Source organism: Maylandia zebra, linkage group LG4 (assembly GCF_041146795.1).
Source record: "Maylandia zebra isolate NMK-2024a linkage group LG4, Mzebra_GT3a, whole genome shotgun sequence".
NCBI lineage: Eukaryota > Metazoa > Chordata > Actinopteri > Cichliformes > Cichlidae > Maylandia > Maylandia zebra.
Genome location: NC_135170.1, coordinates 35,995,969 through 36,023,308, shown reverse-complemented (window position 1 = coordinate 36,023,308; position 27,340 = coordinate 35,995,969). Strand labels below are relative to the sequence as shown.

At 41.0% G+C, this 27,340-nt stretch overlaps 2 protein-coding genes and 1 long non-coding RNA gene across 3 annotated transcripts; 1 reads left to right on the top strand and 2 right to left on the bottom strand.

Annotated features, from left to right (window-relative positions):
* Positions 1–305: 305 nt before the first annotated feature.
* Positions 306–14,630, bottom strand: LOC143412297 (GTPase IMAP family member 4-like). The gene is made up of 2 exons (XM_004556482.3): positions 14,561–14,630; positions 306–3,845 (listed from the first exon to the last, which is right to left on the bottom strand). Exons 1-2 carry the CDS (start codon positions 14,625–14,627, stop codon positions 3,031–3,033), a joined length of 882 nt encoding a protein of 293 aa, XP_004556539.3. The 5' UTR covers positions 14,628–14,630; the 3' UTR covers positions 306–3,030.
* Positions 14,631–15,658: 1,028 nt separating this feature from the next.
* Positions 15,659–19,457, top strand: LOC143418421 (uncharacterized). Its single transcript, XR_013098437.1, has 4 exons — positions 15,659–16,428; positions 16,788–16,938; positions 17,308–17,393; positions 17,969–19,457. It is a non-coding gene; the product is annotated as an uncharacterized LOC143418421 (long non-coding RNA).
* Positions 19,458–22,423: 2,966 nt separating this feature from the next.
* On the bottom strand, positions 22,424–26,690 carry LOC101464049 (uncharacterized). The gene is made up of 3 exons (XM_004556481.2): positions 26,566–26,690; positions 26,232–26,343; positions 22,424–24,309 (listed from the first exon to the last, which is right to left on the bottom strand). The coding sequence occupies exons 2-3, from the start codon at positions 26,242–26,244 to the stop codon at positions 23,558–23,560; spliced, it is 765 nt and encodes a 254-aa protein (XP_004556538.2). The 5' UTR covers positions 26,245–26,343; positions 26,566–26,690; the 3' UTR covers positions 22,424–23,557.
* Positions 26,691–27,340: the final 650 nt, after the last annotated feature.

Below are 27,340 nucleotides of genomic sequence, written 5' to 3'. Positions count from 1 at the left end.
GAGTGTTTGTTATCTCCTTTTAAAGCTTAGTGTCAAAGGGACACTGACACTTTCTGTCGTATTTCGGAGTATTCAAGTCTTAATTTTCCAAGTTCAGGCCATGTAATGTTCAGTGAAATTGCAACAAACTCAAGAGCTCCAGCTCAGGCTCTCTAACCCTCAGTTAGCACGTTAAAGGTTAAAGTTCATGGCAGTACAATTAGAAACAGACTGAACAAACATGGCTTGTTTGGTTTCAGATGCAGCTTTGCAAACCTGCATCTGAACAAAGCACAAGACTTCTGGACCCTGTCCTTCCCACAGACCGGACCAAAGTGGAGATGTTTTTATATTTGTGGTAATAAAAATGATCACAAGAGAACAGACAGACACCGAGCCAGCAGTATTACAAAGCCTTTATTTAAATAGTTTCTTATCATTCTCCTCTCTGTCAGATTGGACCTTTTTTTTTTATTTATTGCATAGAAACAGCGTAGAGAGGACAGGAAAGCAGGGTCAGAGAGAGAGAGGGGAAGACATGTGGCAGCTGCTCAACGTACTGAGAGCAACACAGAGCAATATGATTGTTTGATTATCTGTTGATGATTAAACTGGTATCAAAGGTTGTTGCTACTTTAGAGAAGTAAAAAGTTTGATCTACAAGTTCATTTAAGAACGTTAGATATGTGCAAAGTGCAGCATAGAGAAATTACATGTGTATGTGAGTATGGGTAATGCATTATATCTATATACAGGTTTAAGACACCGAAGTGTTTCCATCCACAAACATGTGAAAACCGTCTGCACTGAAGCTGAAGCACACATTTGCATTTGTATCAGGAAACAGTCCTGTAGAAACTCCTAAAGTGAGAACATGGAGTTTATCCAGGAGAACAAACACAAGAAAACCCTTGTCAGAGATTTACAGTTAACAAACAGTCAGGTGAATAAACAACACTGAGACACTTGTGTAGGTTAACGTGCTGCACGGGTGAAAAGCTCAGAGCAAATCACACCGAACTGCAGTATTCGTTTATTTTTATAGGTTACATCGTTAATATGCAAATATAATCACATTTCCTGTTACGCAGGTCCTGATGCTGTCTGTGTGTGTGTGTGTCACAAAGTATGTGTGTTGCAAGTCAATTTCTAAGAATAATATAATGCAAGTCAACTTCTGCGGATATGTATTTCTGTATTGGTCTCTTGCGGTAAATGCCAGTGTCACAGGGTCAGCTTCCCGTTTCTACAGAAAACTGTGTCTGGTGAAATATGTGTAACATAACTTTTGAAGCATAAGCAAATAAAACAATAAAAACTCCCTAACAACCCTGAAACCCAAAAATCCTTTAAAATGAGAACAAACTGTATGAATGTAGAACAGAGTCTGTGACGGCCAACAGGATCTAACCTGATCAAACTGATAGATTACCGATCTGTCCAACACACAAAAAGACATTTAAAGACATTACTGTGTGTTATCTCACAGATCACCACTGGATGTGAAAGCAGTCACAGGTTAATGAAGATAAAAGTTCACTTAGCATCCAGCAGGTCACTGCAGCAGATCCAGAGTTGGGCTTCACCTGTTTTTATCCTGTTTCAGTTGTTTCAGACTCACAAGAGGAAACATCGTAAAGCCAAAATATTAGAAACATCATCTGAATCTAACATCTAGTTTTTTATTAACATGTGGCTCATACAAAACTCAAACCTTAAAGGAGACATGAAACACTACGCATATAAAGGCTAATATACACCACTGAGCCCTGCTCTCAGAAACTGACATAGACGTAACTCTGTGTGTTAAGCTGGGTTTAAGAAATAAGTGCTTAAACCTAAAGTTTAAAGCCATGTTTAGCACCATCTTCTGTCAGTACGCGACATCACCCGGTTGGCTGGTTTGTTGGGGCTAATAGATTTACATTAGTTCATGTTAGCTAACTAGTGACAGATTGCTAACTCAGAGGAAAATGAGGACATTAAAACTAAAACTACTTTTCATGGGATCACTTTAGTGCTGCAACAATGAGTTTATGTTAAATGTGCAGTCCACTTTCACTCTGTCTCTTTAGCAGTAAGTGGCTGTTTGCTGTTTGCTTGCTGCACTCAAACGGGAAAATCCAGCTGTTAGCCGTAACGTTCGTGTTTGTAGAGCACTTTGTGAATGAGGACTGACTCTAGGAGCTGCCACACAGCCCTCAACCAACCACATGACGTAATCTTCGGTACTGACAGACGTCGGCGTTAAACATGTTTGTAAAACTTTCACTTTAATCTCTTATTTCTTAAACCCAAAACTGGCCCACTTCTCATGGTTCGCTTGTGAATGATGCTGGCCGCGATGGTGCTGAACCACACCCACTGTGATCATTCTGTGGACATAGCTCTCCATTTGTGGTTGGTCACTATTACAGTTCTTTACTGAATTTGTAGATACAGTAACTTGTTGGTCTTGTTGGGTATTGGTCCATTTGGTATGTGACAAATCACTTTTAATAACACCAGCACCTTGAGGCAGCTGTTGTTGTGATTTTCAGTTCAGTTCAATTTTATTTATTTTACACCAAATGACAAAAACTGTTGTCTCAGGGTTCTTTATACTGTACAGAAAAGATCCTCACATTATACAGAGAAAACCCCAACAATCATATGACCCTCAATGAGACAGTAGGAAGGAAAAACTCCCTTTTAACAGGAAGAAACCTCCAGCAGAACCAGGCTCAGGGAGGGGCGGGGCCATCTGCTGTGATTGGTTGGGGAAGAAGGAAGGAAGACAGGATGAAGACATGCTGTGAAAGAGAGCCAGAGATTAATAAGAACCAATGCAGAGGTGTATAAACACATGGTGAGTAAGGAAGAAACAGTCAGTGCGTGATGGGAAGCACGCAGCAGGCTACACCTATTGCAGCGTAAAAATCATGAAAACATTAACTAAAATAACTAAACCTACAACCACCATGATTTCCCCTTTATGATTTTCTAGATTTTAGATTTGGTCTGATCAGCGTAAGCAACAAAATCACTGACGCTGTCTGAAATCTATCTGCATCATGCCTGAAGTTTAATTTTAGCAAGTACGCCTAAAAACGCTATTCCCACGAACAGCATCATACCAACTACAGCTCCAACCCCAGCTCCTGTTGTAGGCGTCAGCTCGCCACCACAAATAAAATACCCTGCTGCACAGCCGACAGCCATTCCAATCAAACCACACCGGTCATAAAAAGAGCGCCACTCTTCTTCTGGCTTTGGTTTTGTTTCCTTTCGTGTTTTCAGAGCTTCCTCAGCCTCCTGGAGCATCTTAGACGTGTAGAAAGGTTGACATTTTTCTCCCGTCATCTTGTTTATAATCCCCAGCAGCTCGTCGAGTTGAGACCCTTGTTGTTCGTCTCTAATGTTAAAAACAAAGTATCTTTGCTGGAACTGATCGGTTAATCTTCTGAGGGATTTCAGTGTTTCCTGCATGAAAGCGGCGTCGATTTCCTTCCTTTTAGTGGTGAACACCACTATAGTGTAGTCCACTGCCTGTTTACCAAACGTGTCCTGAAAAGTCTTCAGTGCGTCTAATTTCTCTTGTGAGATCTCTTTAAACCTCTCCACGAACAGGAACACATGAGGACCAGGTTCAGCATGTTTGATGGACCGCTTGATCTCTTCCACCACTTCCTCTCCATCATCAGCTACTTTAAACAGACCTGGAGTGTCAACAACAACCACGTCTCGACCCGTGATGGTCTTTCTTTCCTTACGGCACTTCTTTGAGTCCTTATCAGAAGTGAATATTTCTCTGTTGCCCAGGATGATGCCTCCTAGAGTACTTTTACCCTGTCCACGCTGTCCATACAGGACGATCCTCAGCTCACCTGTTGGAAGAACGTCAGTGAGAATTAGCCGGTCTTACTCAAACCTGACAAATACATTTTTAACACTTAGACACAACATGCACCCAAATGTTTCATCCAGAAGTCATTAATCAGACTTTAAAGTGCACTAGTGCAGTATATTTTTTGTAAACTCAAGAATTTGCTTTGATGTAAAAATTCTAAAATCTAAACATGTTAAAATTAAACGCCCACTGAATTCCATCATTGTCCGACCTGATTGCCTTAAGATGTTTTAACATGCGCTGTAGGTTATTGAAGATCATTCTGATAATAAATATGTACTAGTGCTGTCAGCGTTAATCTCGTTAGAATGACGTTAACGCCATAACCGCATTAACGCGGCAAATCTCGGATCGCCCTGTGCATGGCGTTAACATCATTCTAACGAGATTAATGTTGACAGCACTAATATGTACACATATAGCAAACACAGAAATATAACACATTTTAAAAATTCTGAAATAAACTGTGGTTTGATTATTCTGGGATAACATGTTTTTTCCCCTTAAATGGTGCCACATTTGTGTTTTGTTTTTTTCCTATTTCTTGTGTTGAGCATCTGGTACCCCAGGTGATGACAATTAGGCACCTGATTAGCGGCACCTGTGAGCGTGGACCCTGCTCAGTGAGTGAGGAATGAAGGGCATTAATATTGCAAAGATGAAGATAGGCAGACTGGGTTATATTGTTTATGTTCGCGATGAAGGTAAGGATGACACTCAGACTCTCAAGCTAAAGGGAAGATATGACAACTGAGTTATTAAAAGATCACGTTAGATTTAGATGGTATAAATTTGGTGCCAAAAGGAACTAAGTCACTTGTATTGCCATTAAGTTTAAGAATGTATGTAAACCAAAGTTTAATTTTATTTAAACAGAAGTGAATGTGGGTGGGAGTATAGTAGTTGTTTTAGAAGACAAATAGAGCTGGGTGTCATCTGGGTAACAGTGATAACAGTGAAGCTGAATGTTGTATTTTTTTAAAAATATTGCAGAGACGTAGGCGATAAATTATAAAAATGGCGCGGTGGGAAGTTGTATCAAAAGCTGTAGTGTGGTCATAGAGAATGAAAATGATGGTGAAGAGTCCACAATCAGTTGCAAGAAAAATATTTTCAATGGATTGAAACTCAATGGCAGCAATGCCTTCTCAATCGTCCAGGTAAGTAAGTCTGTTCATCTGGACGTAACGTTTTCAATGGGAGAAACGTTTCGTCACTCGTCCAAGTGAGTGAGAATCCACTGACAGTAAAACAAGAATGTTCCTTACCATGCATGGAGGGTTTCAACCCAAGTCCAGCAGCCTGAGACTGTACACTAAGTGGAAGGAAGGGGGCTAAGGACTAGTGAGTGTCAAAACCACCATCTAGGATGAGACAACAAAGTTTCATAAGTACATCAGGAAGAAGCCACTACTGATAGTGTGCTCAGTGAATACTTCAGGCAACAGATGCCTGAGAAAAAAGAGGAGCAAGAACATGAACCCTTTTGGAAGGACAGACCCCTGCATGAAATGTACCACCAGCAGATAGAGGAAGTGGCTGATATCAAGAAAACCTACCAATGGACTGGAAGGGTAGGGGGTCACCCAGCAGCCCACAGGCTCCACTGGCAGCCAGCTACGCCAGAGCAGACTGAGCTCTGGGCCCAGAGACCAGAGACCCAAGGGCTTCCCACCACCTAGGGTGTTGAGAATGATCTTTTAGGACTTCCAGATACAGAGATACAAACTGGTGATGGCTAACCAGCCAGACATCGTAGCGGTGGACAAGTAGAGAAAGATGGCTGTAGTGACAGATGTAGCTATACCGAGTAATAGCAACATCAGAAAGAAAGAACATGAGGAGCCTGAGAAGTACCAAGAGCTCAGTAAGGAGCCTGAGAAGATGTTGAGGGTGAAGGTAACAGTGGTCCCAGTGGCAATCAAAGCACTTGGGGCAATACCCCCCAATCTGGGCAAGTGGCTCCACCAGACCCAACGAACAACATCCAAGATCTCTGTACATAAGAGCACAGTTGTAGGAATATCACAGATACTGCACAGGACCCTGAAGCTCCCAGGCCTTTGACAGAGGCCCACAGAAGCCCACAAGATGAGTGACAAATTTTATATAAATAGATGTATGTAAAGTTGGTGACTTTCCTAAAATTAGCCACTGTCTTGAATTTTCAGAAAGTTCATGAGAAAAATGTTCATTTATTGTCACAAGATTTTCTTTTAATGTTAAGTGTATTGTTAATGTCGTACGCATCATTCTATCACTTTTACAAAAAACCCAAACAAAACAAAAACAGTACCTGAATCTTCACAACTTAAAACATAAAGGACGTGCTTCGGAAGCATTTGGAGGGGGGAGGAGTGTGATTGTGTGTGTGTGTGTGTGTGTGTGTGTGTGTCTGTGTGTCTGTGTGTGTGTGTGTGTGTGTGTGTGTGTGTGTGTGTGTGTCTGTGTGTCTGTGTGTCTGTGTGTGTGTGTCTGTGTGTGTGTGTGTGTGTCTGTGTGTGTGTGTGTGTGTCTGTGTGTCTGTGTGTCTGTGTGTGTGTGTGTGTGTGTGTGTGTGTATATCCTGTATCAGCTGAAGAGAGAGTGTCTTTTCACCTAGTTTTAAGCAAAAGTCAACAATCCTCCAGCCAACGCAGGTGACCTTGAAGGATGTGGGCAGAGAATCAAAACACAGTTCAATAATCAGGAAGAATTTGTTTTTGCAGCCAGCTTCGGCTTTGAGGCCTTCCAGCTAGCAATGGGTAACCAAATGAGATCACGGTTATTTGATGTAGTGTTAGAGCGAGCAGGCTGTTTGTAATTATGCATGTAATCTAATACCTCTCGGGCTGTCGGGTATGTGGCAGGATGTGGATTGTGGCTCAGCTGCAGGGGAGGGGTGAGTTCAGCAGTGGGTTCAGAGTGTGGTGTTGGGGAGGCTGACTCAAACACCTGACCCCATCATCTAATCATGTCTCCCCTGTTAAAGATCATGCAGGGACCATAGGAGGGGGTGGTGTCTGTGCTACAGGAGCAGGGCAGCTGGAAAGCCAATAAAGAAGTGTTAAACTGCAGCGCTGCTGTTGATGGGTCCTCCTTTGTCAGACTTTTGAGGTTTATGTTGGGGTTTCTCCCAGTGGACAATAGGGTTTGTTCCCTGCGCCTTCAGGTCAGGAAACAGGTTGTGACTGTCATCATCGCATAGCAGTTCAAAGTACCCAGACTTCTTGGAGTCCTTGGGCAGGATGCTTGAGGGTGTTCCACCTGGAGACTCTACTGTCCTACTGGGAGACTTCAACACTTATGTGGGCAATGACAGCAAGACCTGGAGGGGCGTGATGGGAAGGAACGGTCTCCCGGATCTGAACCCGAGCAGTGATTTGTTACTGGACCTCTGTGCAAACCAGAGTTTGGCCATAAAAAACACTGTGTTCGAACATAAGGTTGTCCATAAGTGGATGTGACACCTTAGGCCACAGGCGGATGATCGATTTGTGATTGTATCACCAGATCTGCAGCCATATGTTCTGGACACTCAGGTGAAGAGAGGGGCTGAGCTGTCAACTGATCACCATCTGGCAGTGAGTTTGATCAGGTGGTGGAGGAGGATGCTGGACAGAGCTGGCACACCTAAACGTACAGTGAGGGTGTGCTGGGAATGCCCAGCAGAAGCTAAAACCTCTGCAGAGCTTCAACACCATCCCGAGGGAGACTGAGGACATTGAATTTGAATGGACCATGTTCAGCACCTCAATTGCCGAAGCCGCTGCACTGGGCTGGTTGGTGCCTGTTGTGGTGGTAACCCCCGAACCAAATGGTGGACACCAAAGGTGAAGGAAGGCACCAGACTGAGTTCTATTGTTCTTGTTTAGCATGTGGGAGTTTGGAGGCAGGTAATAGGTACCGACAGGCCAAGCGGAACGCAGCTCAGCCAGTGGCTGCAGGAAAAACTCAGGTGTGGTTTTGAAGGCTTTTAAACTGCCTTGAAAGAGGTTCTGGCAAACCATCAGGCAACTCAGGAAGGGAAAGCGGTGCTCTACCTGCACTGTTTAGTGTGGGTTGAGCACTGCTGACTTCAACTGAGAACAGTGTCAGTCAGTAGAAGGAATACTTTGAGGGCCTCCTTAATCCCACTGGCATGTCTTCTGTGGAGAAGGCAGAGTCTGGGGACAAGGGAGACGACTCGTCTATCTCCGGGGGCGAGGTCCCTGAGGCAGTTAAACAACTCCTTGGTGGCAGGGCCACTGGGGTGGGTGAGGTTCACCCTGAGTTGCTGAAGGCTCTGGATGTTGTAGGGCTGTCTTGGTTGACATCCCTCTACAATGTTGTGCAATGGTGGAGAGCAGGGACAGTACTTCTGGACTGGCAGACTGGGGTGGTGGCTCTCATCTTTAAAAAGGGTGACCGGAGGGTGTGTTCCAACAACAGGGGGATCACACTCCTCAGCCTCCCTGGGAAAGTCTATGCCAGGGTGCTGGAAAGGAGAGTTCGTCCGCTAGTCGAACCTCGGATACAGGAGGAACAATGCGGTTTTCGTCCTGGTCGCGGAACACTGGACCAGCTCTTTATCCTCTCCAGGATACTTGAGGGTGCATGGGAGTTTGCCCAACCAGTCTACATGTGTTTTGTGGACTTGGAGAAGGCATTCGACCGTGTCTCTCGGCATGTCCTGTGGGAGGTGCTTCAGGAGTATGGGATGTCTTACTCCCATCTTACTCCCATCCTGATGAAGTGCTTCGAACGACTAGTCATGCAACACATCAAGACTGTCCTGCCCCCCTCCCTGGATCCCTTCCAGTTTGCGTATCGGCCCAACCGCTCAACCGATGATGCCATCTCCACTGCACTCCACTCAGCACTCACACACCTGGACAAAAAAGACTCATATGTTCGAATGCTGTTCATAGATTTCAGTTCAGCATTCAACACTATAATCCCCCAACAGCTCACTCAAAAACTGGTCCATAATAAAGACTTTAACTGATCAAGCACACACATCCATACATATGCAATAATACTAAGTGCAATAATCCTTTCTGTCATCGTTGTATTTTTACTCAGTTGTATATAGTATTTGTATTTGTATTCTATTTTTATCTTATTGTATATTTATTTTATTTTATTCTACTGTATATAGTATTTTATTTTATTCTATTCTGTACAGTTGTGTACTGTATTTATTCTTATTGTATTCTAATTTTTGCCTCATAACTTTTGCACTGTCCACTTCCTGCTGTGACAAAACAAATTTCCCACGTGTGGGACTAATAAAGGTTATCTTATCTTATCTTATCTTATCTTATCTTATCTTATCTTATCTTATCTTATCTTATCTTATCTGAATTAAGAAGCAGAAAGTTAGCGGCCATCCAGGTCTTTATGTCTTTAAGACATTCCTGCAGTTTAACTCATTGGTGTGTGTTATCTGGCTTCATGGACAGATAGAGCTGGGTGTCATCTGCATAGCAGTGTAAATGTATGCTATGTCTTCTAATGATGCTGCCTAAGGGAAGCATGTATAATGTAAACAGAATTGGTCCTAGCACTGAACCCTGTGGAACTCCATAATTAACCTCAGTGTGTGAAGAGGACTCTCCATTTACATGCACAAACTGGAGTCTATTAGATAGATATGATACAAACCACTGCAGCACAGTACCTGTAATACCTACAGCATGTTCTAATCGCTCTAATAGGATATTATGGTCGACAGTATCGAACGCTGCACTGAGGTCTAGCAGGACAAGCACAGAGATGAGTCCACTGTCAGAGGCCATAAGAAGATCATTTGTAACCTTCACTAAAGCTGTTTCTGTGCTGTGATGAGCTCTGAAACCTGACTGAAACTGTTCAAATAAACCTCTGCAGATGATCTGTTAGCTGTTTGACAACTACTCTTTCAAGGATGTTTGATATGAAAGGAAGGTTGGAGATTGGCCTATAATTAGCTAAGACTGCTGGGTCTAGAGATGCTTTTTGAGTAAAGGTTTAACTACAGCCAGCTTGAAGGCCTGTGGTACATAGCCGATCATTAGAGATAGGTTGATCATATTTAAGATCGAAGCATTAATTAATGGCAGGACTTCTTTGAGCAGTTTTGTAGGAATGGGGTCTAAAAGACACGTTGATGGTTTGGAGGAAGTAATTATTGAAGTTAACTCAGAAAGATCAATTAGAGAAAAAGAGTCTAACTTAACATCAATGGTACTAAGAGTAGCTGTAGATAATATTACATCTGTGGGATGATTACTGGTAATTTTTTCTCTAATGATAAAAATTTTATTTGTGAAGAAGTTCATGAAGTCATTACTAGTTAACGTTAAAGGGATGGTTGGCTCAAAAGAGCTCTGACTTTTGTGTCATATATTGCTGCATTTGTTGATTTGATTTTTAAGATTAGGCTTCAAACTTTCCTTTTTGCTAAAGCATATAGTTAGGGCTGGACCAGGTGACCCTGAATCCTCCCTTAGTTATGCTGCAATAGACGTAGGCTGCCGGGGGATTCCCATGATGCATTGAGTTTTTCCTTTCCAGTCACCTTTCTCACTCACTATGTATTAATAGACCTCTCTGCATTGAATCATATCTGTTATTAACCTCTGTCTCTCTTCCACAGCATGTCTTTATCCTGTCTTCCTTCTCTCACCCCAACCGGTCGCAGCAGATGGCCCCGCCCCTCCCTGAGCCTGGTTCTGCCGGAGGTTTCTTCCTGTTAAAAGGGAGTTTTTCCTTCCCACTGTCGCCAAAGTGCTTGCTCATAGGGGGTCATGTGATTGTTGGGTTTTTCTCTGTATCTATGAAGCGCCTTGAGGCGACTTTTGTTGTGATTTGGCGCTATATAAATAAAATTGAATTGAATTGAATTAAAAGTAGAGATAGTGTCTGTCTCCCGAATCCAAACTGGAAGCTGGTTCCACAGAAGAGGGGCCTGAAAACTGAAGAGCAGGAGCACCAGCCCCCATCATGTACACTTTCTACAGAGGCACCATCGAGAGCATCCTGTCGAGCTGCATCACTGTGTGGTTTGGAGCCTGCAATGCGTCCTGTCATAGAACCCTCCAACGCATAGTGAGAGCTGCAGAGAGGATCATTGGTGTCTCTCTCCCCTCCCTCCAGGACATTTACAGCACCCGTCTCACTAAAAAAGCCCTTTGCATAGCGGCTGATCCCACGCACCCAATGCAAAGCTTCTTCAAGCAGCTGCCGTCAGGGAGGAGACTGCGGAGTCTCCAGGCCAGGACCAGCAGACTGAAGGACAGCTTCATCCATCAGGCTGTCAGGAAGCTTAACTCCCTCCCGATTCTGCCCCCTCTCCCCTCTTCTCCTCCATGGTCTCACTGAACTCTGTCACACACACACACACACACACACACACACACACACACACACACACACACACACACACACACACTCTCTCTGACTCACTCACTGGCCTGCACCAGTTACCAGTCACTTTGTGGAGCAGTGGACTGCCATTACCTCATAAGACTTTGTTGTTACACTTTCTCTTACCGTACATTACTAAATCTCCATTTGCACTATTTGCCTATTTGCACTACTCTGCCTGGTTTACACTCAATGTCATTTACCCTTACTTGAATATTGTATATTGTATATTGCATAGCTTTCTTGTTAATTTGTATTGTATTTATTTATTTAAATTTTTACTTTTTAATTATTTTATTTGCATTTTTTAATCACTCTCTTATATTTAAATGTTCATTTGCTATTTCATCTAGGGTTTGAGAGTACCGAAATTTCTATTCTCTGTATGTCCTGTACATGTGGCAGAATTGACAAATAAAGTTGACTTGACTTGACTTGACTTGTCTGGCCCATTGCTACGGACCATTTGATCCTTATACAACCGTCTGCATTGCCGGCAATAAGTTAGACTTATTTCCAGTGGCTGATAGACTCTGACCAGGGCTGCCCTTTGTCAACAATTCTCGTCTCTGCTTTTCACAGAAGATGTGGTCCTGCTGGCTTCATCGGATGATGGCCTCCAGCTTGCACTGGAGTGGTTCGCAGCTGAGTGCGAAACGGTGAATCAGCAGAATGAGAATCAGCACCTCCAAATCCAAGGCCATGGTCCTCAGTCGAAAAGGACTGAGGAGAGCCCACTCCGGGTCAGGGACGAATTCCTGCCCCAGGTGGAGGAGTTCAAGTATCTCAGGGTGTCTTCAAGCAACTTAAAGAAGTCCAGACGCTTTTCTTTGCTAGCTCCTTTGACTATCTCAGGGTGTTGTTTTCTGTTTCAGTTTCAGTTTCAAGTTTATTTCTATAGCACATTTAAAAGTCCCAGGTACATCAAAGTGCTTCACAGACGAGCCACATTTGCGGGGTTACAGCAAGTTCACAAGTTACGGGAGAAGAGAGCGAGAGATCGACAGATGGATTGGTGCTGGGGCTCCAGTGATGTGGACGCTGTACTGGTCCATCATGGTGAAGAGAGAGCTGAGTGTGAAAGTCAAGCTCGGTCGATCTACATTTCTACCTTCACCTGTGGTCATAAGCTGTGAGTAGTGACTGAAAGAACGAGATCGCAGATACAAGCAGCGAAAAGGAGCTTTTCTCCTAAGGGTGGCTGGCCTCTTCCTTAGAGATGGGATGTCACCCATGCTGAGGATGTCACGGCCAGACGGTCCTCGCCAGTCGACCTGCCTGTTCGGGTTGTGTTTGTGTGCACTTTGCTGTTTTCTCCTCTCCGTCCTGTTACTGTGTGTTTGTGTGTATCTGTATATACAAACCTCAGTTACTTATGTATGTAGGAGCACTTTGTGTCTTCCTTCTATATTTTATATTTCCCTTGCTATGAGAGCTGTGTCACAAACAAATTTCTCATTGGTGGGATAATGGTTTACTCTATTCTATTCTATTCTATTCTATTCTATTCTAGAGATAAGAAAGTTAGGCAAACTTAAAATACACTGTTAAGCACACCCTCATTCTATGGTTAGGTGGACCAGGCCGCTCTGCCATTCTCGCTCTGCACACCTAATCCAAGACACCACTAGGTGCTGATCAGTTGACAGTTTCACCCAGCTCCACACCTGAATGTCCAACACACTTGATAAACATTCATTTCAACAATTAAATTCAATTTATATCATATATATTTCATATTATTATATAATATGTGTTACAACTTTTATAATTTATATAGCACCAAATAAGCACTTTATATTGTAAGGTAAAGACCCTACAATAATACAGAGAAAAGAGATTAAAAACCCCAATAATCGTGAGTGAGTGATGAAGAAACACCCAGTGCATCATGGGAATCCCCCAGCAGCCTACACCTATCGCAGGATAACTAAGGGAGGATTCAGGGTCACCTGGTCCAGCCCTAACTATATGCTTTAGCTTTAGCATAAAGGAAAGAAATTCTGGATTTAACAGGGAGACTTTTCAAAGCCCTAGAAGTTGATGTTTAGTTTGTTCAAAGCTCTGGAAATGCTGATTAGATCACCAAGTATTTCATACAGACAGAAATATTAATTTCACAGGCATTAAAAGTTCCAACAAATAGTTAAAAAGTGACTTTTACAGATTTACAGAAATATAATCTCCAGATTTAACTGCTTCATTATCTACGCAAAAAGCTAATCCTACTGATACTAATCTACCACAACAAAGCTGGCTAACTGCTAGCTGTCACTTTCATTCATTTAACTGTGTAAATCACAGAAAAGTATTTATTCTGTTTCCTTACCTAGAAATGTTTGCAGTCCTAATTTTCAGTTTTAAGACAAGCTTCGCTCGAGTAACGAGTCGAAATTCAGCGTCACGTTTAACCACAGAAGTTAAAGACATTTAAAGAATCGTAAGTGAAATGGCGGCAAAATGCAGCCACGTGTGCAGACGGATTATTCTCCCAAAGCAAGAGAAACAAAACCAATCACAACATCAGGACTCGTTATAAAACCTACTGAATGAAGTCAAAATATTTAAAAGAGCTTGGGATTGTTTCCTTTCTCTGAGTGTTTGTGTAAAAATCACCAGAGGAGAGCTAACTCATTTTATCATCAGCAGATCTGAGGATCATTTTGTTTTATCTGTAAAATTTGAATAAATTAATCTGCAGTTTCCTAAAACAGAGAAAACCAAACCATAAAGCAGATACATTTTTTCCTTTTAACTTACAAAAGTAATTAAAAAACTTTAACTTTTAACTTTAACTTTAATTTTATTTCGACTTCTTCAGTTGAAAGGATCAGATGTTTGACCTTCTCTGAAAAACTTAACTATGCTCTACATTCATGATATATATTATGTGTATTCTACATAAAGGTTACAATTTAATATAATGTAACATATAGAAGGTCATTGTTGAAGAAAAAATGTACTTTCCTTAGGAGATCTGTAAAATATTAATGTTAATAGTTTTATTAGTTGATTAACTAAGTAGAAATCCTTCATATTGAACTGGTCAGCAGCTCACACTCACTGCACTCAGTTCCACTGAAAAGTTCTCTAAATGCAGCTTGGTGATATTCAGACTCTAAACTTAACATAAAGGAACAATCTGACATCTCTGGACTTAACAACTCTAAATTTCAGAACAAGGCTGAAAATGAATTTCTAACAAAATAACTTCAAAGTAAAGCACAAAGGAGCTGCTACTGACTTCTGTCTTTACTGTAATTTCTGTCCCAAATATCAAACTAAACACCACCATGACTCTCGGTGCATGACAGATACACTCACCCATCTTATCTGGATCTTCACTGGGAACAGGTATCCTGCAACCCTGTGCTAGCTCAATAGAGTCCATGGCTTATTCTGAGTGGTTACAATTCCATTTCACTTCTATTTTAAAGCCTGCTGCTAGTTCCCTCCCCTACAACACTGGCTGTCCAATCAGAACTGTGGTTGAAAAGAACCAATCGGAGGGCTGAACAAAAAGTGCATCAAGCAGAGTACATCCCCATGGGTCTGCCTCCTCACCCTCTTCTCTCATTTACATCATTACATAAAGAGAACTGGAAACATTACAAGAGAACCAACATCCATGTCTTTCTCATGTACAAGCTAAAGTTTCACATAAAACATTCCAGGTGCAAATAATCCCTCAACCTCCAGGGCTGAAAAATGAACCAACCCCAGAGGAAGGAGGGAAACGTGGCTCTGTGGTGGTCTTTCACAGAGCCCATGGACAGCAGTCATTGTCTACATGTTGTAACTGTTTATTAACACCAGGGGACAGTGTCACAAATGCCCGATCATCCAGACTTTAGCTTGTGTTGTTGTTGGTCCTTCAGCCACGGGGAAGAATGATGTTATAATGCAAAGAGCTAAGCTTAAGTTCTCTATTCTAGCCAAAAATGTTCCCCAATCAGTATTCGATGGACACATGGCATCATCCACAACACGTCCTCACTCCCAAAGCGTAACATATTATGCTATGTGATAAATAGTCGGGATGTTGCGCTTTCGGCCACCCAACACATTTCTATGTTACACATTGGGAAACAGGAGGAAACATGAGAACCGTCTGGACTGAATCTGCACATTTACATGTATTTAATTTTTTTGGAAAACATCTGACACCATTAATGTTGTGGTTAAGGTTAGGCATAAGGTTACGGTTAGGGCTGGAATACATGGCTGGAACGTGTGTTACCGCTGGAACCGTCATTCATAATCCGGAGAGTATCTCAGGAATGCCCAAGGTTACCTTTCACATTCCCATGGCACCGCTTGGGATGTGACAAATCGCCGGTATGTTATGCGTCAGGAATGACAACGGGCTCTCATCCATGTTGGGTTTTTGGACGACTGCATGCAGGCCCATTTGCATACACTGAAAAAAAGGGACTGGCCATCTCTTGGATTTATGTAAGCATCTTGCATGCATTTAACACAATTGCCTCATGTTTTAAAGTTAAATGTAACTATATAGTGTAAAAACTACATGATATGCAGAAAGGGTGTATTAAATTGTTCATATCATGTTCAGGTGACGTAAGTCAATAAGATAGCAACGTTAAATCTCGTGAAACCACGCGTGATTTCATCTCGCGGGCTTTGGATCGTGGTTTAAAAAAGGCATCCATCTCAGTCAAGTCCAGCAGCCAACTCTACGTTTTTGGTATGTCTTGATTTTTTTAATTCATTTTTACCATATTTCAGCCAAATGTAGTTAAACGTCTAGAGTGTCGCCATGTAACATGCTAAAAAAGAGCCATTAGCTTATTTGCTGTTTTATCTGTTGTCAAAGAATTGGCGCTTTTTCATTTGAATTTGTCTTTGGCACAAGAGCCGTAATATCACATTAAACCTAATTGCGAGGCACTCATAACATAATTTGGTTTTCTGTGTGAATAGATTTGCCAACTGACTCTTCAGTTACATTGTGTATTTACTGCACCGTGGTGTTAGTGAGATTTTGGACATTGAACAGCTTTAGCTAATATCATCAGCGGCATTATGCTAGCTTACATCCTTACCCCTCCTGCCCTCACCTGCTGTCCTTTTGTTTTTGTTTTTGTTTTTGTTGATGCACATTGAGAGACCACATCTATTCTGCATTTCACCAGGAGTCAGCTGATGGATTGTGGGTTCAAGGTGTTATGGTAAGAAAGTATATTCTATTTTTGCTTAAGGTTTCTGTAACTTAATTATAATAGGTTTTTTATAATTATTAGGTGCATGCATACTCACCCTATTAATACAACTGAGAAATCCAAAATCTGCCATAGGTTTAACCTGTATGTATTGCCAGAAAGGTGATTACTGGACTCGCATTAATGCACACTTGAACTAAAATGAGGTTGTAACTTGTGGGTTGTTGGGTTGCAAATCAGAAACAAACATCTTTGGATTTTTTTTAATCCCATAAGATCTGGAAACACAGTTTTTATTCAACAAAACATTACTGATTAACCAAGCACAGTGCCTGCTGTTATTTCAAAATAATTTTATGTCATTTCAGATAAAATGCAGCATTCCAGTGCATCCCAACCATGCATACAGTCAAGGTTTCTGACGGAGCTGAGTTTCTCTCTGGCAGTCTGCTGAAAGTGTTTGCAAAGTGATCAGGGGAACAGGGCACAAAGCTAATGGATGTAGCTGCCATTATGACAGTAAGAACTTTAAAATTCTTGAACTACAAAGTGTATATGTATTGCATTAGGTCAGTAAAATTTTTATGCTACATCCATTGAAACAGTCAACTATTACCTGTGAGTAATGATTCCACTAAAAGGATGCCATAATTTTCGTCATGCATTTACTGGCCCACTGAGAAAAATTGATCTTTTTAAAAAAATAAATGTTCTGGAAACTATATATCCATAAAGTTGATGTCAAACAGGAACTTTTGATATTGCTTTGTAGATGCTGGTGTTGCATGTTGACTGGTTTAAAAAGTCAAGAGTTTTTGTCTGGGATCATTTTCTTCTGTGCTACTGAAAAGTTCACAAATCTCTGTTTTCTTTGTTATAATACTTTAGGATGACATTAATGCTCGGAGTCCCTCATCAAAGTGCTCCGCATCTGTGTGAAAGACAATTGCAACATCTTGGTGCAGGAGTTCATGGTGAGTGTTTTATGAGTAGATTGTGGCTTTGCAACATTTAAAAATGCATTTAGTTATCCACTTGATCCTCATTGGACTGGTTAGGACCAGTAGTCCTCTTTAATAATTTGAAGTTCACATGAGGCCTAGTAGTGAACTCGGCCGCCGGCCCTTGAGGCCCCACCCCTGTATTAGGGGTCACATCAGTGTGAAAAAACTTTAAATTTGTCATTCTAGTGAACAAAGGAAAATCCCACCAGTATTTACATTAGCTTTTGTTTGAAAAAAAAAAAAAAGACCAACAGCTAACCAAATTGTGGGGCTGAAAGTCTAAATTCTAACATCTTCTGAGTGACATAACCTGGATTTCTGATGGGCCGGTGTCTTTCTAACAAAAACTAATGTAAAGCATTTGAAATTATTATGTTTTTCACCCTCTCTTAGAAACTCTGTTAGACCATGAATGGCAGCATGGCAGGCCACTCTTTGGCTATAGCTATTTACTATGGTTTAAATTACTCTAACATTAGAACTGGTAGATTCAAAAGAGATGAGTTTAAAAGGGAATCTTAAAAAAATGTTTTGTGTTTAACCAGGACTTGACTGAGGCCACTGCACAGATTGAGAAAACCACAATGAACATCTGTCTCCAGAGGATGCAGCAGGCAATGACTTTTCTGATGTTGTTCTTCAAGATCTGGATAACGTGACCTTTGCAGTAGCCATGCTGTTTGGACCTTTTTTATTCCTTCAACATGAGTTACCCATCACAACTCTGCTACACTTTTGAGGTGATTCAAAGGGTGGTAATGGAGTTGGATGCAACTCAGCTCTCAAGAAAAGCTCACAACTAAGACAAAACTGCTCCTGCAACGAAGCTCACTGTTATGCATGTGAGGTGACCAGCTCTAGGTGAGAGGACATTTAAATCTCACACTTGTTCTGCTGCATTTTTGAAGCTCAATTCCAGGAACAGATCGCAGGGTTCATTTTTATATACACTGCAACTGCCATGAGGACGAGCTGTTTTTGTTGTTGTTTGTTTTTCCTTTTGCTCTGTACAAGTTCTGTTTGTCTGTTTGGCAGCATTTTTAAATTTCTCTTTGTATTTTTTCTTTCTTTTACTAGTGAAGAGATGTAGCGTGAACAGTTATACAGTCTAAATATCCCATATGGGTCGTGTGAAATGGTATTTTCAGTTTCATTCATTTGAAGTAAAGAACGTTGAATATTTCTAAGTGTGCTGTTTTGAACCAAGATGTCACAGTATGATCAGTGCTGTATTTTTTGACAGTCACTGTATCAATGTTATTTTTGCATCTCTTGAATAAAGGTTTTGACCTGCAGGTGCTAATTTCTTTAGTTATTGGGGTAAAATGGGTAGTGTTAATAGGAAGGTGTTTGCCAATTCAGTAACCTAATTTAATGTTAATGGAAACTAACATTACCTCAAATTGTTTAGTTATAATTGTTGTTTAACTGAATCTTGACGTCAGAGGCCTTAAATAGAATGTTTTGTATTGTCCTGTAACATTTTTCAAAAGAAAGAGTCTAATTTCTTTACTGTGATTGATTCCAGAGAACACGGAAGAACTGACATTATTTAACTGTTGATTTATGTAGATTCAGTAGAGGAGTAATGTCAGTTTAATTCTTTACCTACTGCAGTGAAATTAGACATTTTGTTTTGAAAGGTTACTGGTGGATGCCAGCAACCATCTTGGAAGAGAACAATACAATCTGTTATAAGGCCTCCATTTGAAAATTGTGTATTTGATACTAGAATATAATAGCAAAATGTAATTTGAAGATAACATGTAGTATTTAAGTGACCAAGTAGTATTGGGTAAAAGTTATTGAATCGTGTTGGGATAACGTGAGAAAATTGTGAAGGATTAAAATATTCCAAGAGCTCAAATTACTTCATCAAAACATGTTTAAGTCACATTTTATCAACACAAATTGCACAGGTTTATTGAACATGAATAAATTGTGTTAATTTAACTCAATTGTTTAAGTTGCTGCCGAAGCAAAACATCTGTGTGCAACAAATGTCCACCATTGAATTAAGTAAATCCAACAACATATTTTTTTCAGTGTTGGTAGCAAACCCCTCTGTACTGGCAAATACCAACACTGGCACAGCTGTAGCACCACAAATTCGCTGTGAAGAAATGCACAAAAATGTGTAATTCCTCTAATGTCCACTGGGGGCACGAGTCAGTCCCCATAGACTTCCAGATTAAAATGCACAACTGTACAGCCTGATACAGAAACTGTTCTGGTCTCTATAGAAATTGTCCCCCTTCATAACACCTGCACATGTTTTTATAACTCACCTGTTTTAATTGTATTGAAGTTTGTAATATCAGGGTCGTGGCCATTTGGACTGACAGCTAGGATTGTGCTATTTTATCATTTTTCTTCAGGCTGCTGCTTTGGAGTATTGAGGTGGCAATATTCCCTGGAGTGGATGTCTAGGGCTGCAACTAAAGAATATGTTAGTAGTCGACTAATCTGTCAGCAGATTTTTTGATTAGTCGATTAGTCTACTATTGTTTCAATCACTCATTTCTGTTATTTTTTAAATAATCCTTTATTTAAACAGGTAAATATCCCATTGAAATTAAAAATCTAATTTCTAAGATCTCCGCCTTCCGTGGGCACACTTTCTGCTCTAGGCTCCAGTTCATGCTGTACCTCACCGCCCACAGCAAATAAAATAATGACACATGGAAGAAATGATTTTGAAACTAGTGAAATGTATTTTTAACATTAATGTGACCGTCACATTAAAAATCAAATAAATCAAATCAAATAAATAATGCAAATTAAAGTGCAAGTAATTTTTTGTTTTTACATAAAAGATGATGTGCAAATAAGTTGTCATGGTCCCCGCACCTCGCCAGCTGACATCAGTCTGGCGCTATGTTTTGTTTTGTTTATTCTCCTCTCTCTCTCTGCTCTCTCTCTCTCTTTCTCCTGCCGGGGCGGAGCTCAGTATGGGCTCCGCCCCTGGGCCATGCACCTGGGGATGATCAGCACACCTGCCGCTGATCACGAGAATTAGAGCCCTACTTAGGATGGTGGGCCTGCTCTACTCTTCGCTGGATCGTTGAGCCGTCAGCGTCAGTCGCCCTGCAAACCTGTAATTTGAACTCGTGAGTACTTCTGAACCTGGAAGCTGACTGTCTCTCTGTATGTGTGTAGATCTCCCCTGGACCCGTTCCCTGAGCAACTGTGACTGAGCGTGGGCAAGAAGAGTGGTGGTGCAGAGAGGAGCTGTTGTTTGTGTATGGAAAGCCTCCACCCTGGACTGCTTCCCCTGTCAGTCCTGGACCCCGGACCCTTTTCCCGAACACCTTTGTATATATATATTGCACTTGTGAGAATCACTGTAAATAAATAAAAATCCGTCTTAATTTTATTTTCTCCCATGTCCCCTGCGGGGCTCCGTACTCTATAGAAAGGAAGAAAGGAGAAGAAAAGTTGAGAGAAAGGGACAAAGTAGGCCACAGCACAAAAAAATCACAGTGATCACCAACACAGCTGAAAGAGAAAACAGACAAACGATCTTGAAAGTAGAGATAGTGTCTGTCTCCTGAATCCAAACTGGAAGCTGGTTCCACAGAAGCTGAAGGCTCCGCCTCCCGTTCTACTTTTAAATATCCTGGGAACAACAACAAAGAGCTGAGAATGAAGAATTATGTTTTAAGATAATAAGATACTTTAAGATATGACGAATATCCAGCAAGCATTTCATCTGAGTGTGTAATGTGGGTGATTTTAAGCAGTGACTGAATTATCTATGCCTTCCTTCACGAGGATGCACATGCAGACTCAGGGCAGACAGACACGAACCTTTATTACAGCCAAAAGCAGACTCCAGAATCTCAAAGCCCATAAAATGAATAAGACACCAGGCACAGCAACAGATGCTGGGACAAAGTGGACACAGCTGGTGCAGACAAAATGAAGACAATAAAGACCAGTAACCATCAAAATAAAACAGGAAGTGAGAAATGGGAAAATGCAGACCTGTGCATGAACTTAACATAGGGGAGCTGACAGAACAGGATGCGAACACTGAGGGAACAAGAGAAACTCTAACACTAGATTTAATTATAACAGCAACTATAGACTCCAAAATACTAAATAAAACATAAATATCAATAAATCAAAGTATGAAGACCAAACCAAGAATCCTAAACCCACAACCAGACCCATGACATTCTGTGCCTCACTTCCTGTCCTTCTCAGCTGCGCTGTGCTTCATGTGAAACGCCATCAGGTGTAATCACAGGTGTTCTGAGTGTCTGCGATCAGTTCCAGTAGCTGTTTGAGTGCAATGCAGCTTTTCTGCAGAGAGCCAAGCAAAACACAGTGAGCCCCTCTGGGCGTAGCCTGCATGGGCCACATGGACCGGCACATCCTGGGCTCATCTTGGAGGTGGTGGAGAGGTCGACTGCAGTGCGTTTAGGGGTCGATCGATCTAAATATTTAAAGTATTGATACAACACTGGTACTGATGTCAGATCGTTACTAGGGTGATGGGATCAGTACTTCAGTGATTCGCCTTCTCTAAGGTCAGTACGTGGCTGCTCTTCATCATTTGTGCAACCTCTGCTCCCCTAATGCAGACACACCTTGCTCCGCCCCCCCTCTGTGGTCATGTGACTCAGCAGCACTGAGCACAGCAGCAAACAAGCAGCAAAAGAAAAGAAGAAAAACGATGGAAACTTTTCAGGCGGACGCACACCCTCAGCACAGAGGTCAGAGGTCACTGTCACAGTCCCTCCAGAGAAGCAAAGAATTACCAGGTAGCTTCTACAGTGCTGAAAATAATGTTTCATTCATAACGGATGCCAAGTATTCAGCATGAGTTATGTTTATTGACAGCTGTTACTTCTCAGACTGATTACCTGCAGACTATATCCAGACACTCAGGTAGTAAATTCAGTCCACTGGATTGTGTTAAATAATTTTATTGGAAATGAAAAAACATACCTCGAACATCAAGAATGAATCTGTTACGTCTGAATATTAGAGCCATTTGTGTTTAATGTCTAGTCCATTTTATTTACATAACAAATTTAATGAACAGAAGCTGACCCAAAGTGCTTTAAAGAAAGACACGTTTACACTCAGGTCCCTAAAAACCATCGATCCATCCTCTTCCACTTATCCCCGTCAGGGTCGCAGGGGGCTAACGTAGGGCGAGAGGCGGAGCAGACCCTGGACAGGTGGCCAGCCGGATGCACGGCTAACACAAAGAGACAGACAACCAAAAACTAAAAGACAAAGTTTCAAGTTAATTTCTTCTATGAGTCATTTGTTAATCAGCTGAATGATGACAGGAGAGAAACAGATTTGTCTCAGTCATGTTTGATTTATTGATGTGATTCTGCTGCTATTATCTGACTGAAGCTGCATAAGTTCACACACTGATTCGTACATTAGCATCTTAACTGTGTTACATCATAGAAAGGAATGAAAAAAGAAAACAATCTTTCTTTTTTGAACACGTCCACTGAGTGGAAGCACAAAATCCATCAGGCTTCAACATTTAACATGTTTTTCAGAAAACAAAGGAAAAGAAAAACACAGTCTGTGCTGCAGCTTCTCCAGAAAACATCTGTTGTCAGGTTTCCCTGTAACTGGAGCAGAGGCGCAGAAAGAACTCAGATCTGTATGGAGAGCTAATCTTTACAATTTTACCACACAGAAGACGCAAACGTTACAGCTGCCCCACATACATGCACACGTATATCCTGCTTTTCCTCATTATGCCTTGTTCACCATCAATAAAAGGAAAAAGAAGCAGAGAAGTATTTGCATTAAATCATTTAGAATATAATGTTGCAGCTGGAAAATATGGAGTCCAATTGAACCAGTCCAAATGTCACTTCTGCCAAAATGCAAATGATAATAATGATATAAAAACATGATTATTTGTTGTCTTGATCTCAGTGTGCAGAGGAACCGAGTCTGTCAGATTAATAACTCGCATTAAAAACATCAAATATCTTGTTTGTTTCTCTGACCGAGCTGCAGATTTAATAACAACAGGATTAATGAATCAATCATTTTGGGTTCATGAGTAAAGTCTCATCTTTCCTTCCGTCATTTCATTAACTTGCTCTTAACTCTTTGATTCGTTTGTGAATGGAGGCCAATTTTTATCCTCACTTTTTGTGTTTCTGAGCCAGCTTCTCCGTGTATTTGCTGAACTTGTCTGACACCTCTCTCTGCATTTGAAACAGGAACTTGCTAAAGTCGCCCCCTCCAGTTACCAACTCAATAAATTTGGTCAGTGTGTCATTCACATCATCTTTCCTTCCCTTCTTGTCTAATTCCTGCATTTTCTGGCAGAGGGCTTCCTGTGCCCTCTTGAACATTTCCTCTGTGTAACACTCCCATTGGTTGTTTTCAGCCACCTCTCTCAGCTTGTCCACTAACTTTCTCTCCTGATCTTGGACTTTCTCACTACCAACATCAATATCACTCCATTTCTCTTTGTCACACCCAAATTGTGTCTCAATGAAACTCATTATTTCATTTCTATCCTTTGGTTTCAGCTCTTCATCTTCGTGGGTGATCAAGGGTAAAAAGTAACGCAGCGACTCGTCACCAAAGAACTCCCTAACCAGTTTCATTCGCTCCACGTCATGTATTTTAAAGCCGCTCTCCCACTCTTGCACGAACAGAAACACATGGGGACCAGGAGAAAAGATGGATGCTGTAGCTCCTTTCTGCATTTCCTTTGACACTTCGGTGTTTTCTGTCTCGTCGACTTGACTTGGACTGTCTTGGATCAGAGTCTTCACCAAAACCATTGTAAAGTCTTCCTGCGCAGCCTTTTCTTTCAGGATGGCTTCAATTTGTGAAGTCAACATTTTAGTCTTTCCAATGAAGACAATCCTCAGCTCCTTTGGCCCTGTTGGAGAATTTATATTGACATAATAATTATTATTATTATTATGTAAGTTCTGTTGCAGTCTTTAGGACTTCTCAACTTATACAGCGAACTGAAAAGTGTTGGCCGCTTTGCTGATTTCCTATTTGTTGTATGTTTTTCACACTTAAATGTTTCAGATCATCAAACAAATTAAAATATTAGACAAAGATAACACAAATAAACACAAAATGCAGTTTCTAAATGAAGGTGTTAATTATTACAGCATTTGCATTAACTGGCAATGAGTGTTTTACAGCTGTGGAGGAACTTTGAGCCACTCATCTTTGCAGACTTGTTGTAATTCAGTCACATTGGAGCCGCCGTTTGACTGTCATGCTACAGCATCTCGATCGGCTTCATCAGATTCGGGTCAGGACTTTGACTAGGCCACACCAAAGTCTTCATTTTCTTTTCTTAAGCAGTTCAGAGGTGGACTTTTTAGTTTTACTCCAAATGTAACCGGAGATGCACCTTCCAAAAAGTCTAGCTTTTGTCTCGTCAGCGTGATACACCACTGTTACTTTATGTTATAACAAGGCAAGGAGGCAGTCAGGTTTGGGTTTCCCCCCAAACACCCAAACAAAATAATAAACACCTTAATTTAAAAGTTACATATTGTGTTTGTCTTTAATTTCATCTCGTTTGATGATCTTTGTACACTGCCTGCATCAGGCAGCAGGGCTCTATGCAAACAGCCCCTGGACTGAATCAGATAGTGAGCGTGTCTTGTCTTGTTACCTGTTTCACCTGTTTCTACCTTGCTGTGTCGTTTTCCCACATTGGCCTCCCGTGTACTTAAAGCCTGAGTTTGAATGTGCTCATCGTTACTATTTGCTTTCCATTCCTGTCTTTTGTCTTCCTGTGAATTTTTCCCCACTTGATTTGTTGATAATGTTTGCTGCCAGTTGTTTGAATTCATCGTCGCCAAAATAAAGGTTAGTTTTTATTTATTTACTATTCAAATCTACACTTAAGGTCCAAACCTTTCACTACACATGGCAAATGTTTTCGGAGCACTGAAGATTGTCACACTTTAGTTTACTGGCCTGGGAATACGATTCAATTTTAAATGTAAGAGAGTCCCAAAATATTATAATTACATATTTTTCCAATTGATAAACGTCAGAAATTAGATTTAATTTCTCCTTTAATATTGAGTAATCAAGGCTCAGTGAACCATACTTTCATAGTGAATGTAATTTCTTAGTAAAAGCTCAAAAGATTTTGAACCATTAAGTAGAAAATTAATCAATTCAGCAGTGCAAAGAAATCAGTCTACAGCTGAACTCTTTATAATTCAGTAAATCGTCAGTTATGAGCCATTAACAGCTGTTCTATGGAAAAACAAAAAAACATCCAATTAATTAATTTTGTCAAAACAATGTAAAATGTTGCAAATAGCAGCTATTGTTTGATCAAAGCTCTTAAAAATGAACATGTAAGCTGCTGTGATACTCACACTTTTATTTATTAACAGTCACTTTATACTGGACGTTAGACTCTACAATAATATCATTTACATGGTTTTGCTTTATTTTTGCCACACTGGACATTTTTGGTGTCAGTTCACGATAAAGTTATCAGACAGAAATCTCTAGACTTTTATGCACATGCATGAACGAGTAATGTAACAATGTAACATCAGCATAAGCCAGTAATTGTGAGCTGAAGCAGCATGTGTATGTTGCTGGGAAGTTAGGTCCACAAGACTAAAATAACTCAAAGACAGCAAGCTAACGTTTGCAGGTGAAAAAGATTAGCATTAAAATATATCAAAGTGTATGATGTACTGTGATAAGTGAGAAGTTTCTGGTGGGTAATAAGACCTGAAAACAGTAACAGGAAGAGAAATGGCATTGCTCTGCTGGTTTACAACCTCAATGCAACTAAAATATATTTACCAGAACTGGACATGGTTCCTGGTCCTGGTTGATCTCAGAGGTCTTGGGAGAGTTGATGTGGTGTAGTTGTAGTTTGTACAGTTTGTTTTCAACTGCCTTTAGATCCCTCCCCCTAAAGACAGGGCATCTGTTACCTCACTGGTTTGACAAACAGCCAACCAATCAGAGACCAGAAAACAAAATCTGTGCAAGCAGCTAATAAAAGTCCACTTTGCTTTAGATGTGAGCACATTTTAGTTGCCTTTAATTTCATATAGACAGTGTTTTATATAGAATTTACAGTATCATATGTTACTGTACCTGTTCCCATGTGGGTGATGTGGCATTCACTTACCTTTACCTGGACTGCAGCTCCCATAGAAGACAAACCAAGGAAGCTAACAAATGGTCTGCTTTAGAGAAAATTGTCTTTGGATGTAGAGAGGAATGAACTTTCTAATCTGGTATTATCAGTCGTTAACCTCAATGTTCAGCGTCAGATGTAAATTATCGCTGCATGGAGCAGAATTAACAAAGGATGGAACTGTAGGGTGGTGTTTGTTGGTCTTTCTTGCCCGTTGGCGTTTCCATGACAGCGAGAAGATTTTGTAAGAATCATGAGAGATTATCAGCTAAACCTGCAGACAACCCAGTCCTTCTTTACCTGACATAGAAAACAGCGCCATGTACTGAGGTCGCTGTCTCATTTACACAAAAGGTTTTCTTTGACTGGGCTGAGTCACATGTGGCTGTCACATCCAACTTTTCAGCACAAAAGCTCAAACTACGAACTTTATGAACTAGCTCTAACCAGGCTGGCAGTGCCTGGACATAACCAGGTGCTTTGTGAGTGCCTACGTTTAACCAGCTTGTAAGACTGAATAAAAGAAGGCATCTTCTGTGCCACAGCAGCAAAACATTTGGTTGGGTCTTGGGAAGCTTCAGGTAATTAATGCTGAAACTCATCAGAATGTACCATCGAAAAGGTCAAATGAACAGACTACGGATCAAACTACTAACTCCATACATTTGTCTTTATGTTGGAATAGAGAGGGTACTTGTTCATTCGATTCTACTTTGATATAGTACCCAGTGATATAGTGAGGTCTTTGAAATAATATTGGGACTCA

What these genes read in the sequence shown, in the direction of transcription:
- LOC143412297 (XM_004556482.3), bottom strand. Translation starts at nt 14,627, where the DNA reads ATGGACTCTATTGAGCTAGCACAGGGTTGCAGGATACCTGTTCCCAGT. An exon ending in TGAAGATCCAGATAAGATGG is followed by an intron (nt 3,846 to 14,560) that starts GTGAGTGTATCT and finishes TTCTTCCAACAG; the next exon opens with GTGAGCTGAGGATCGTCCTG.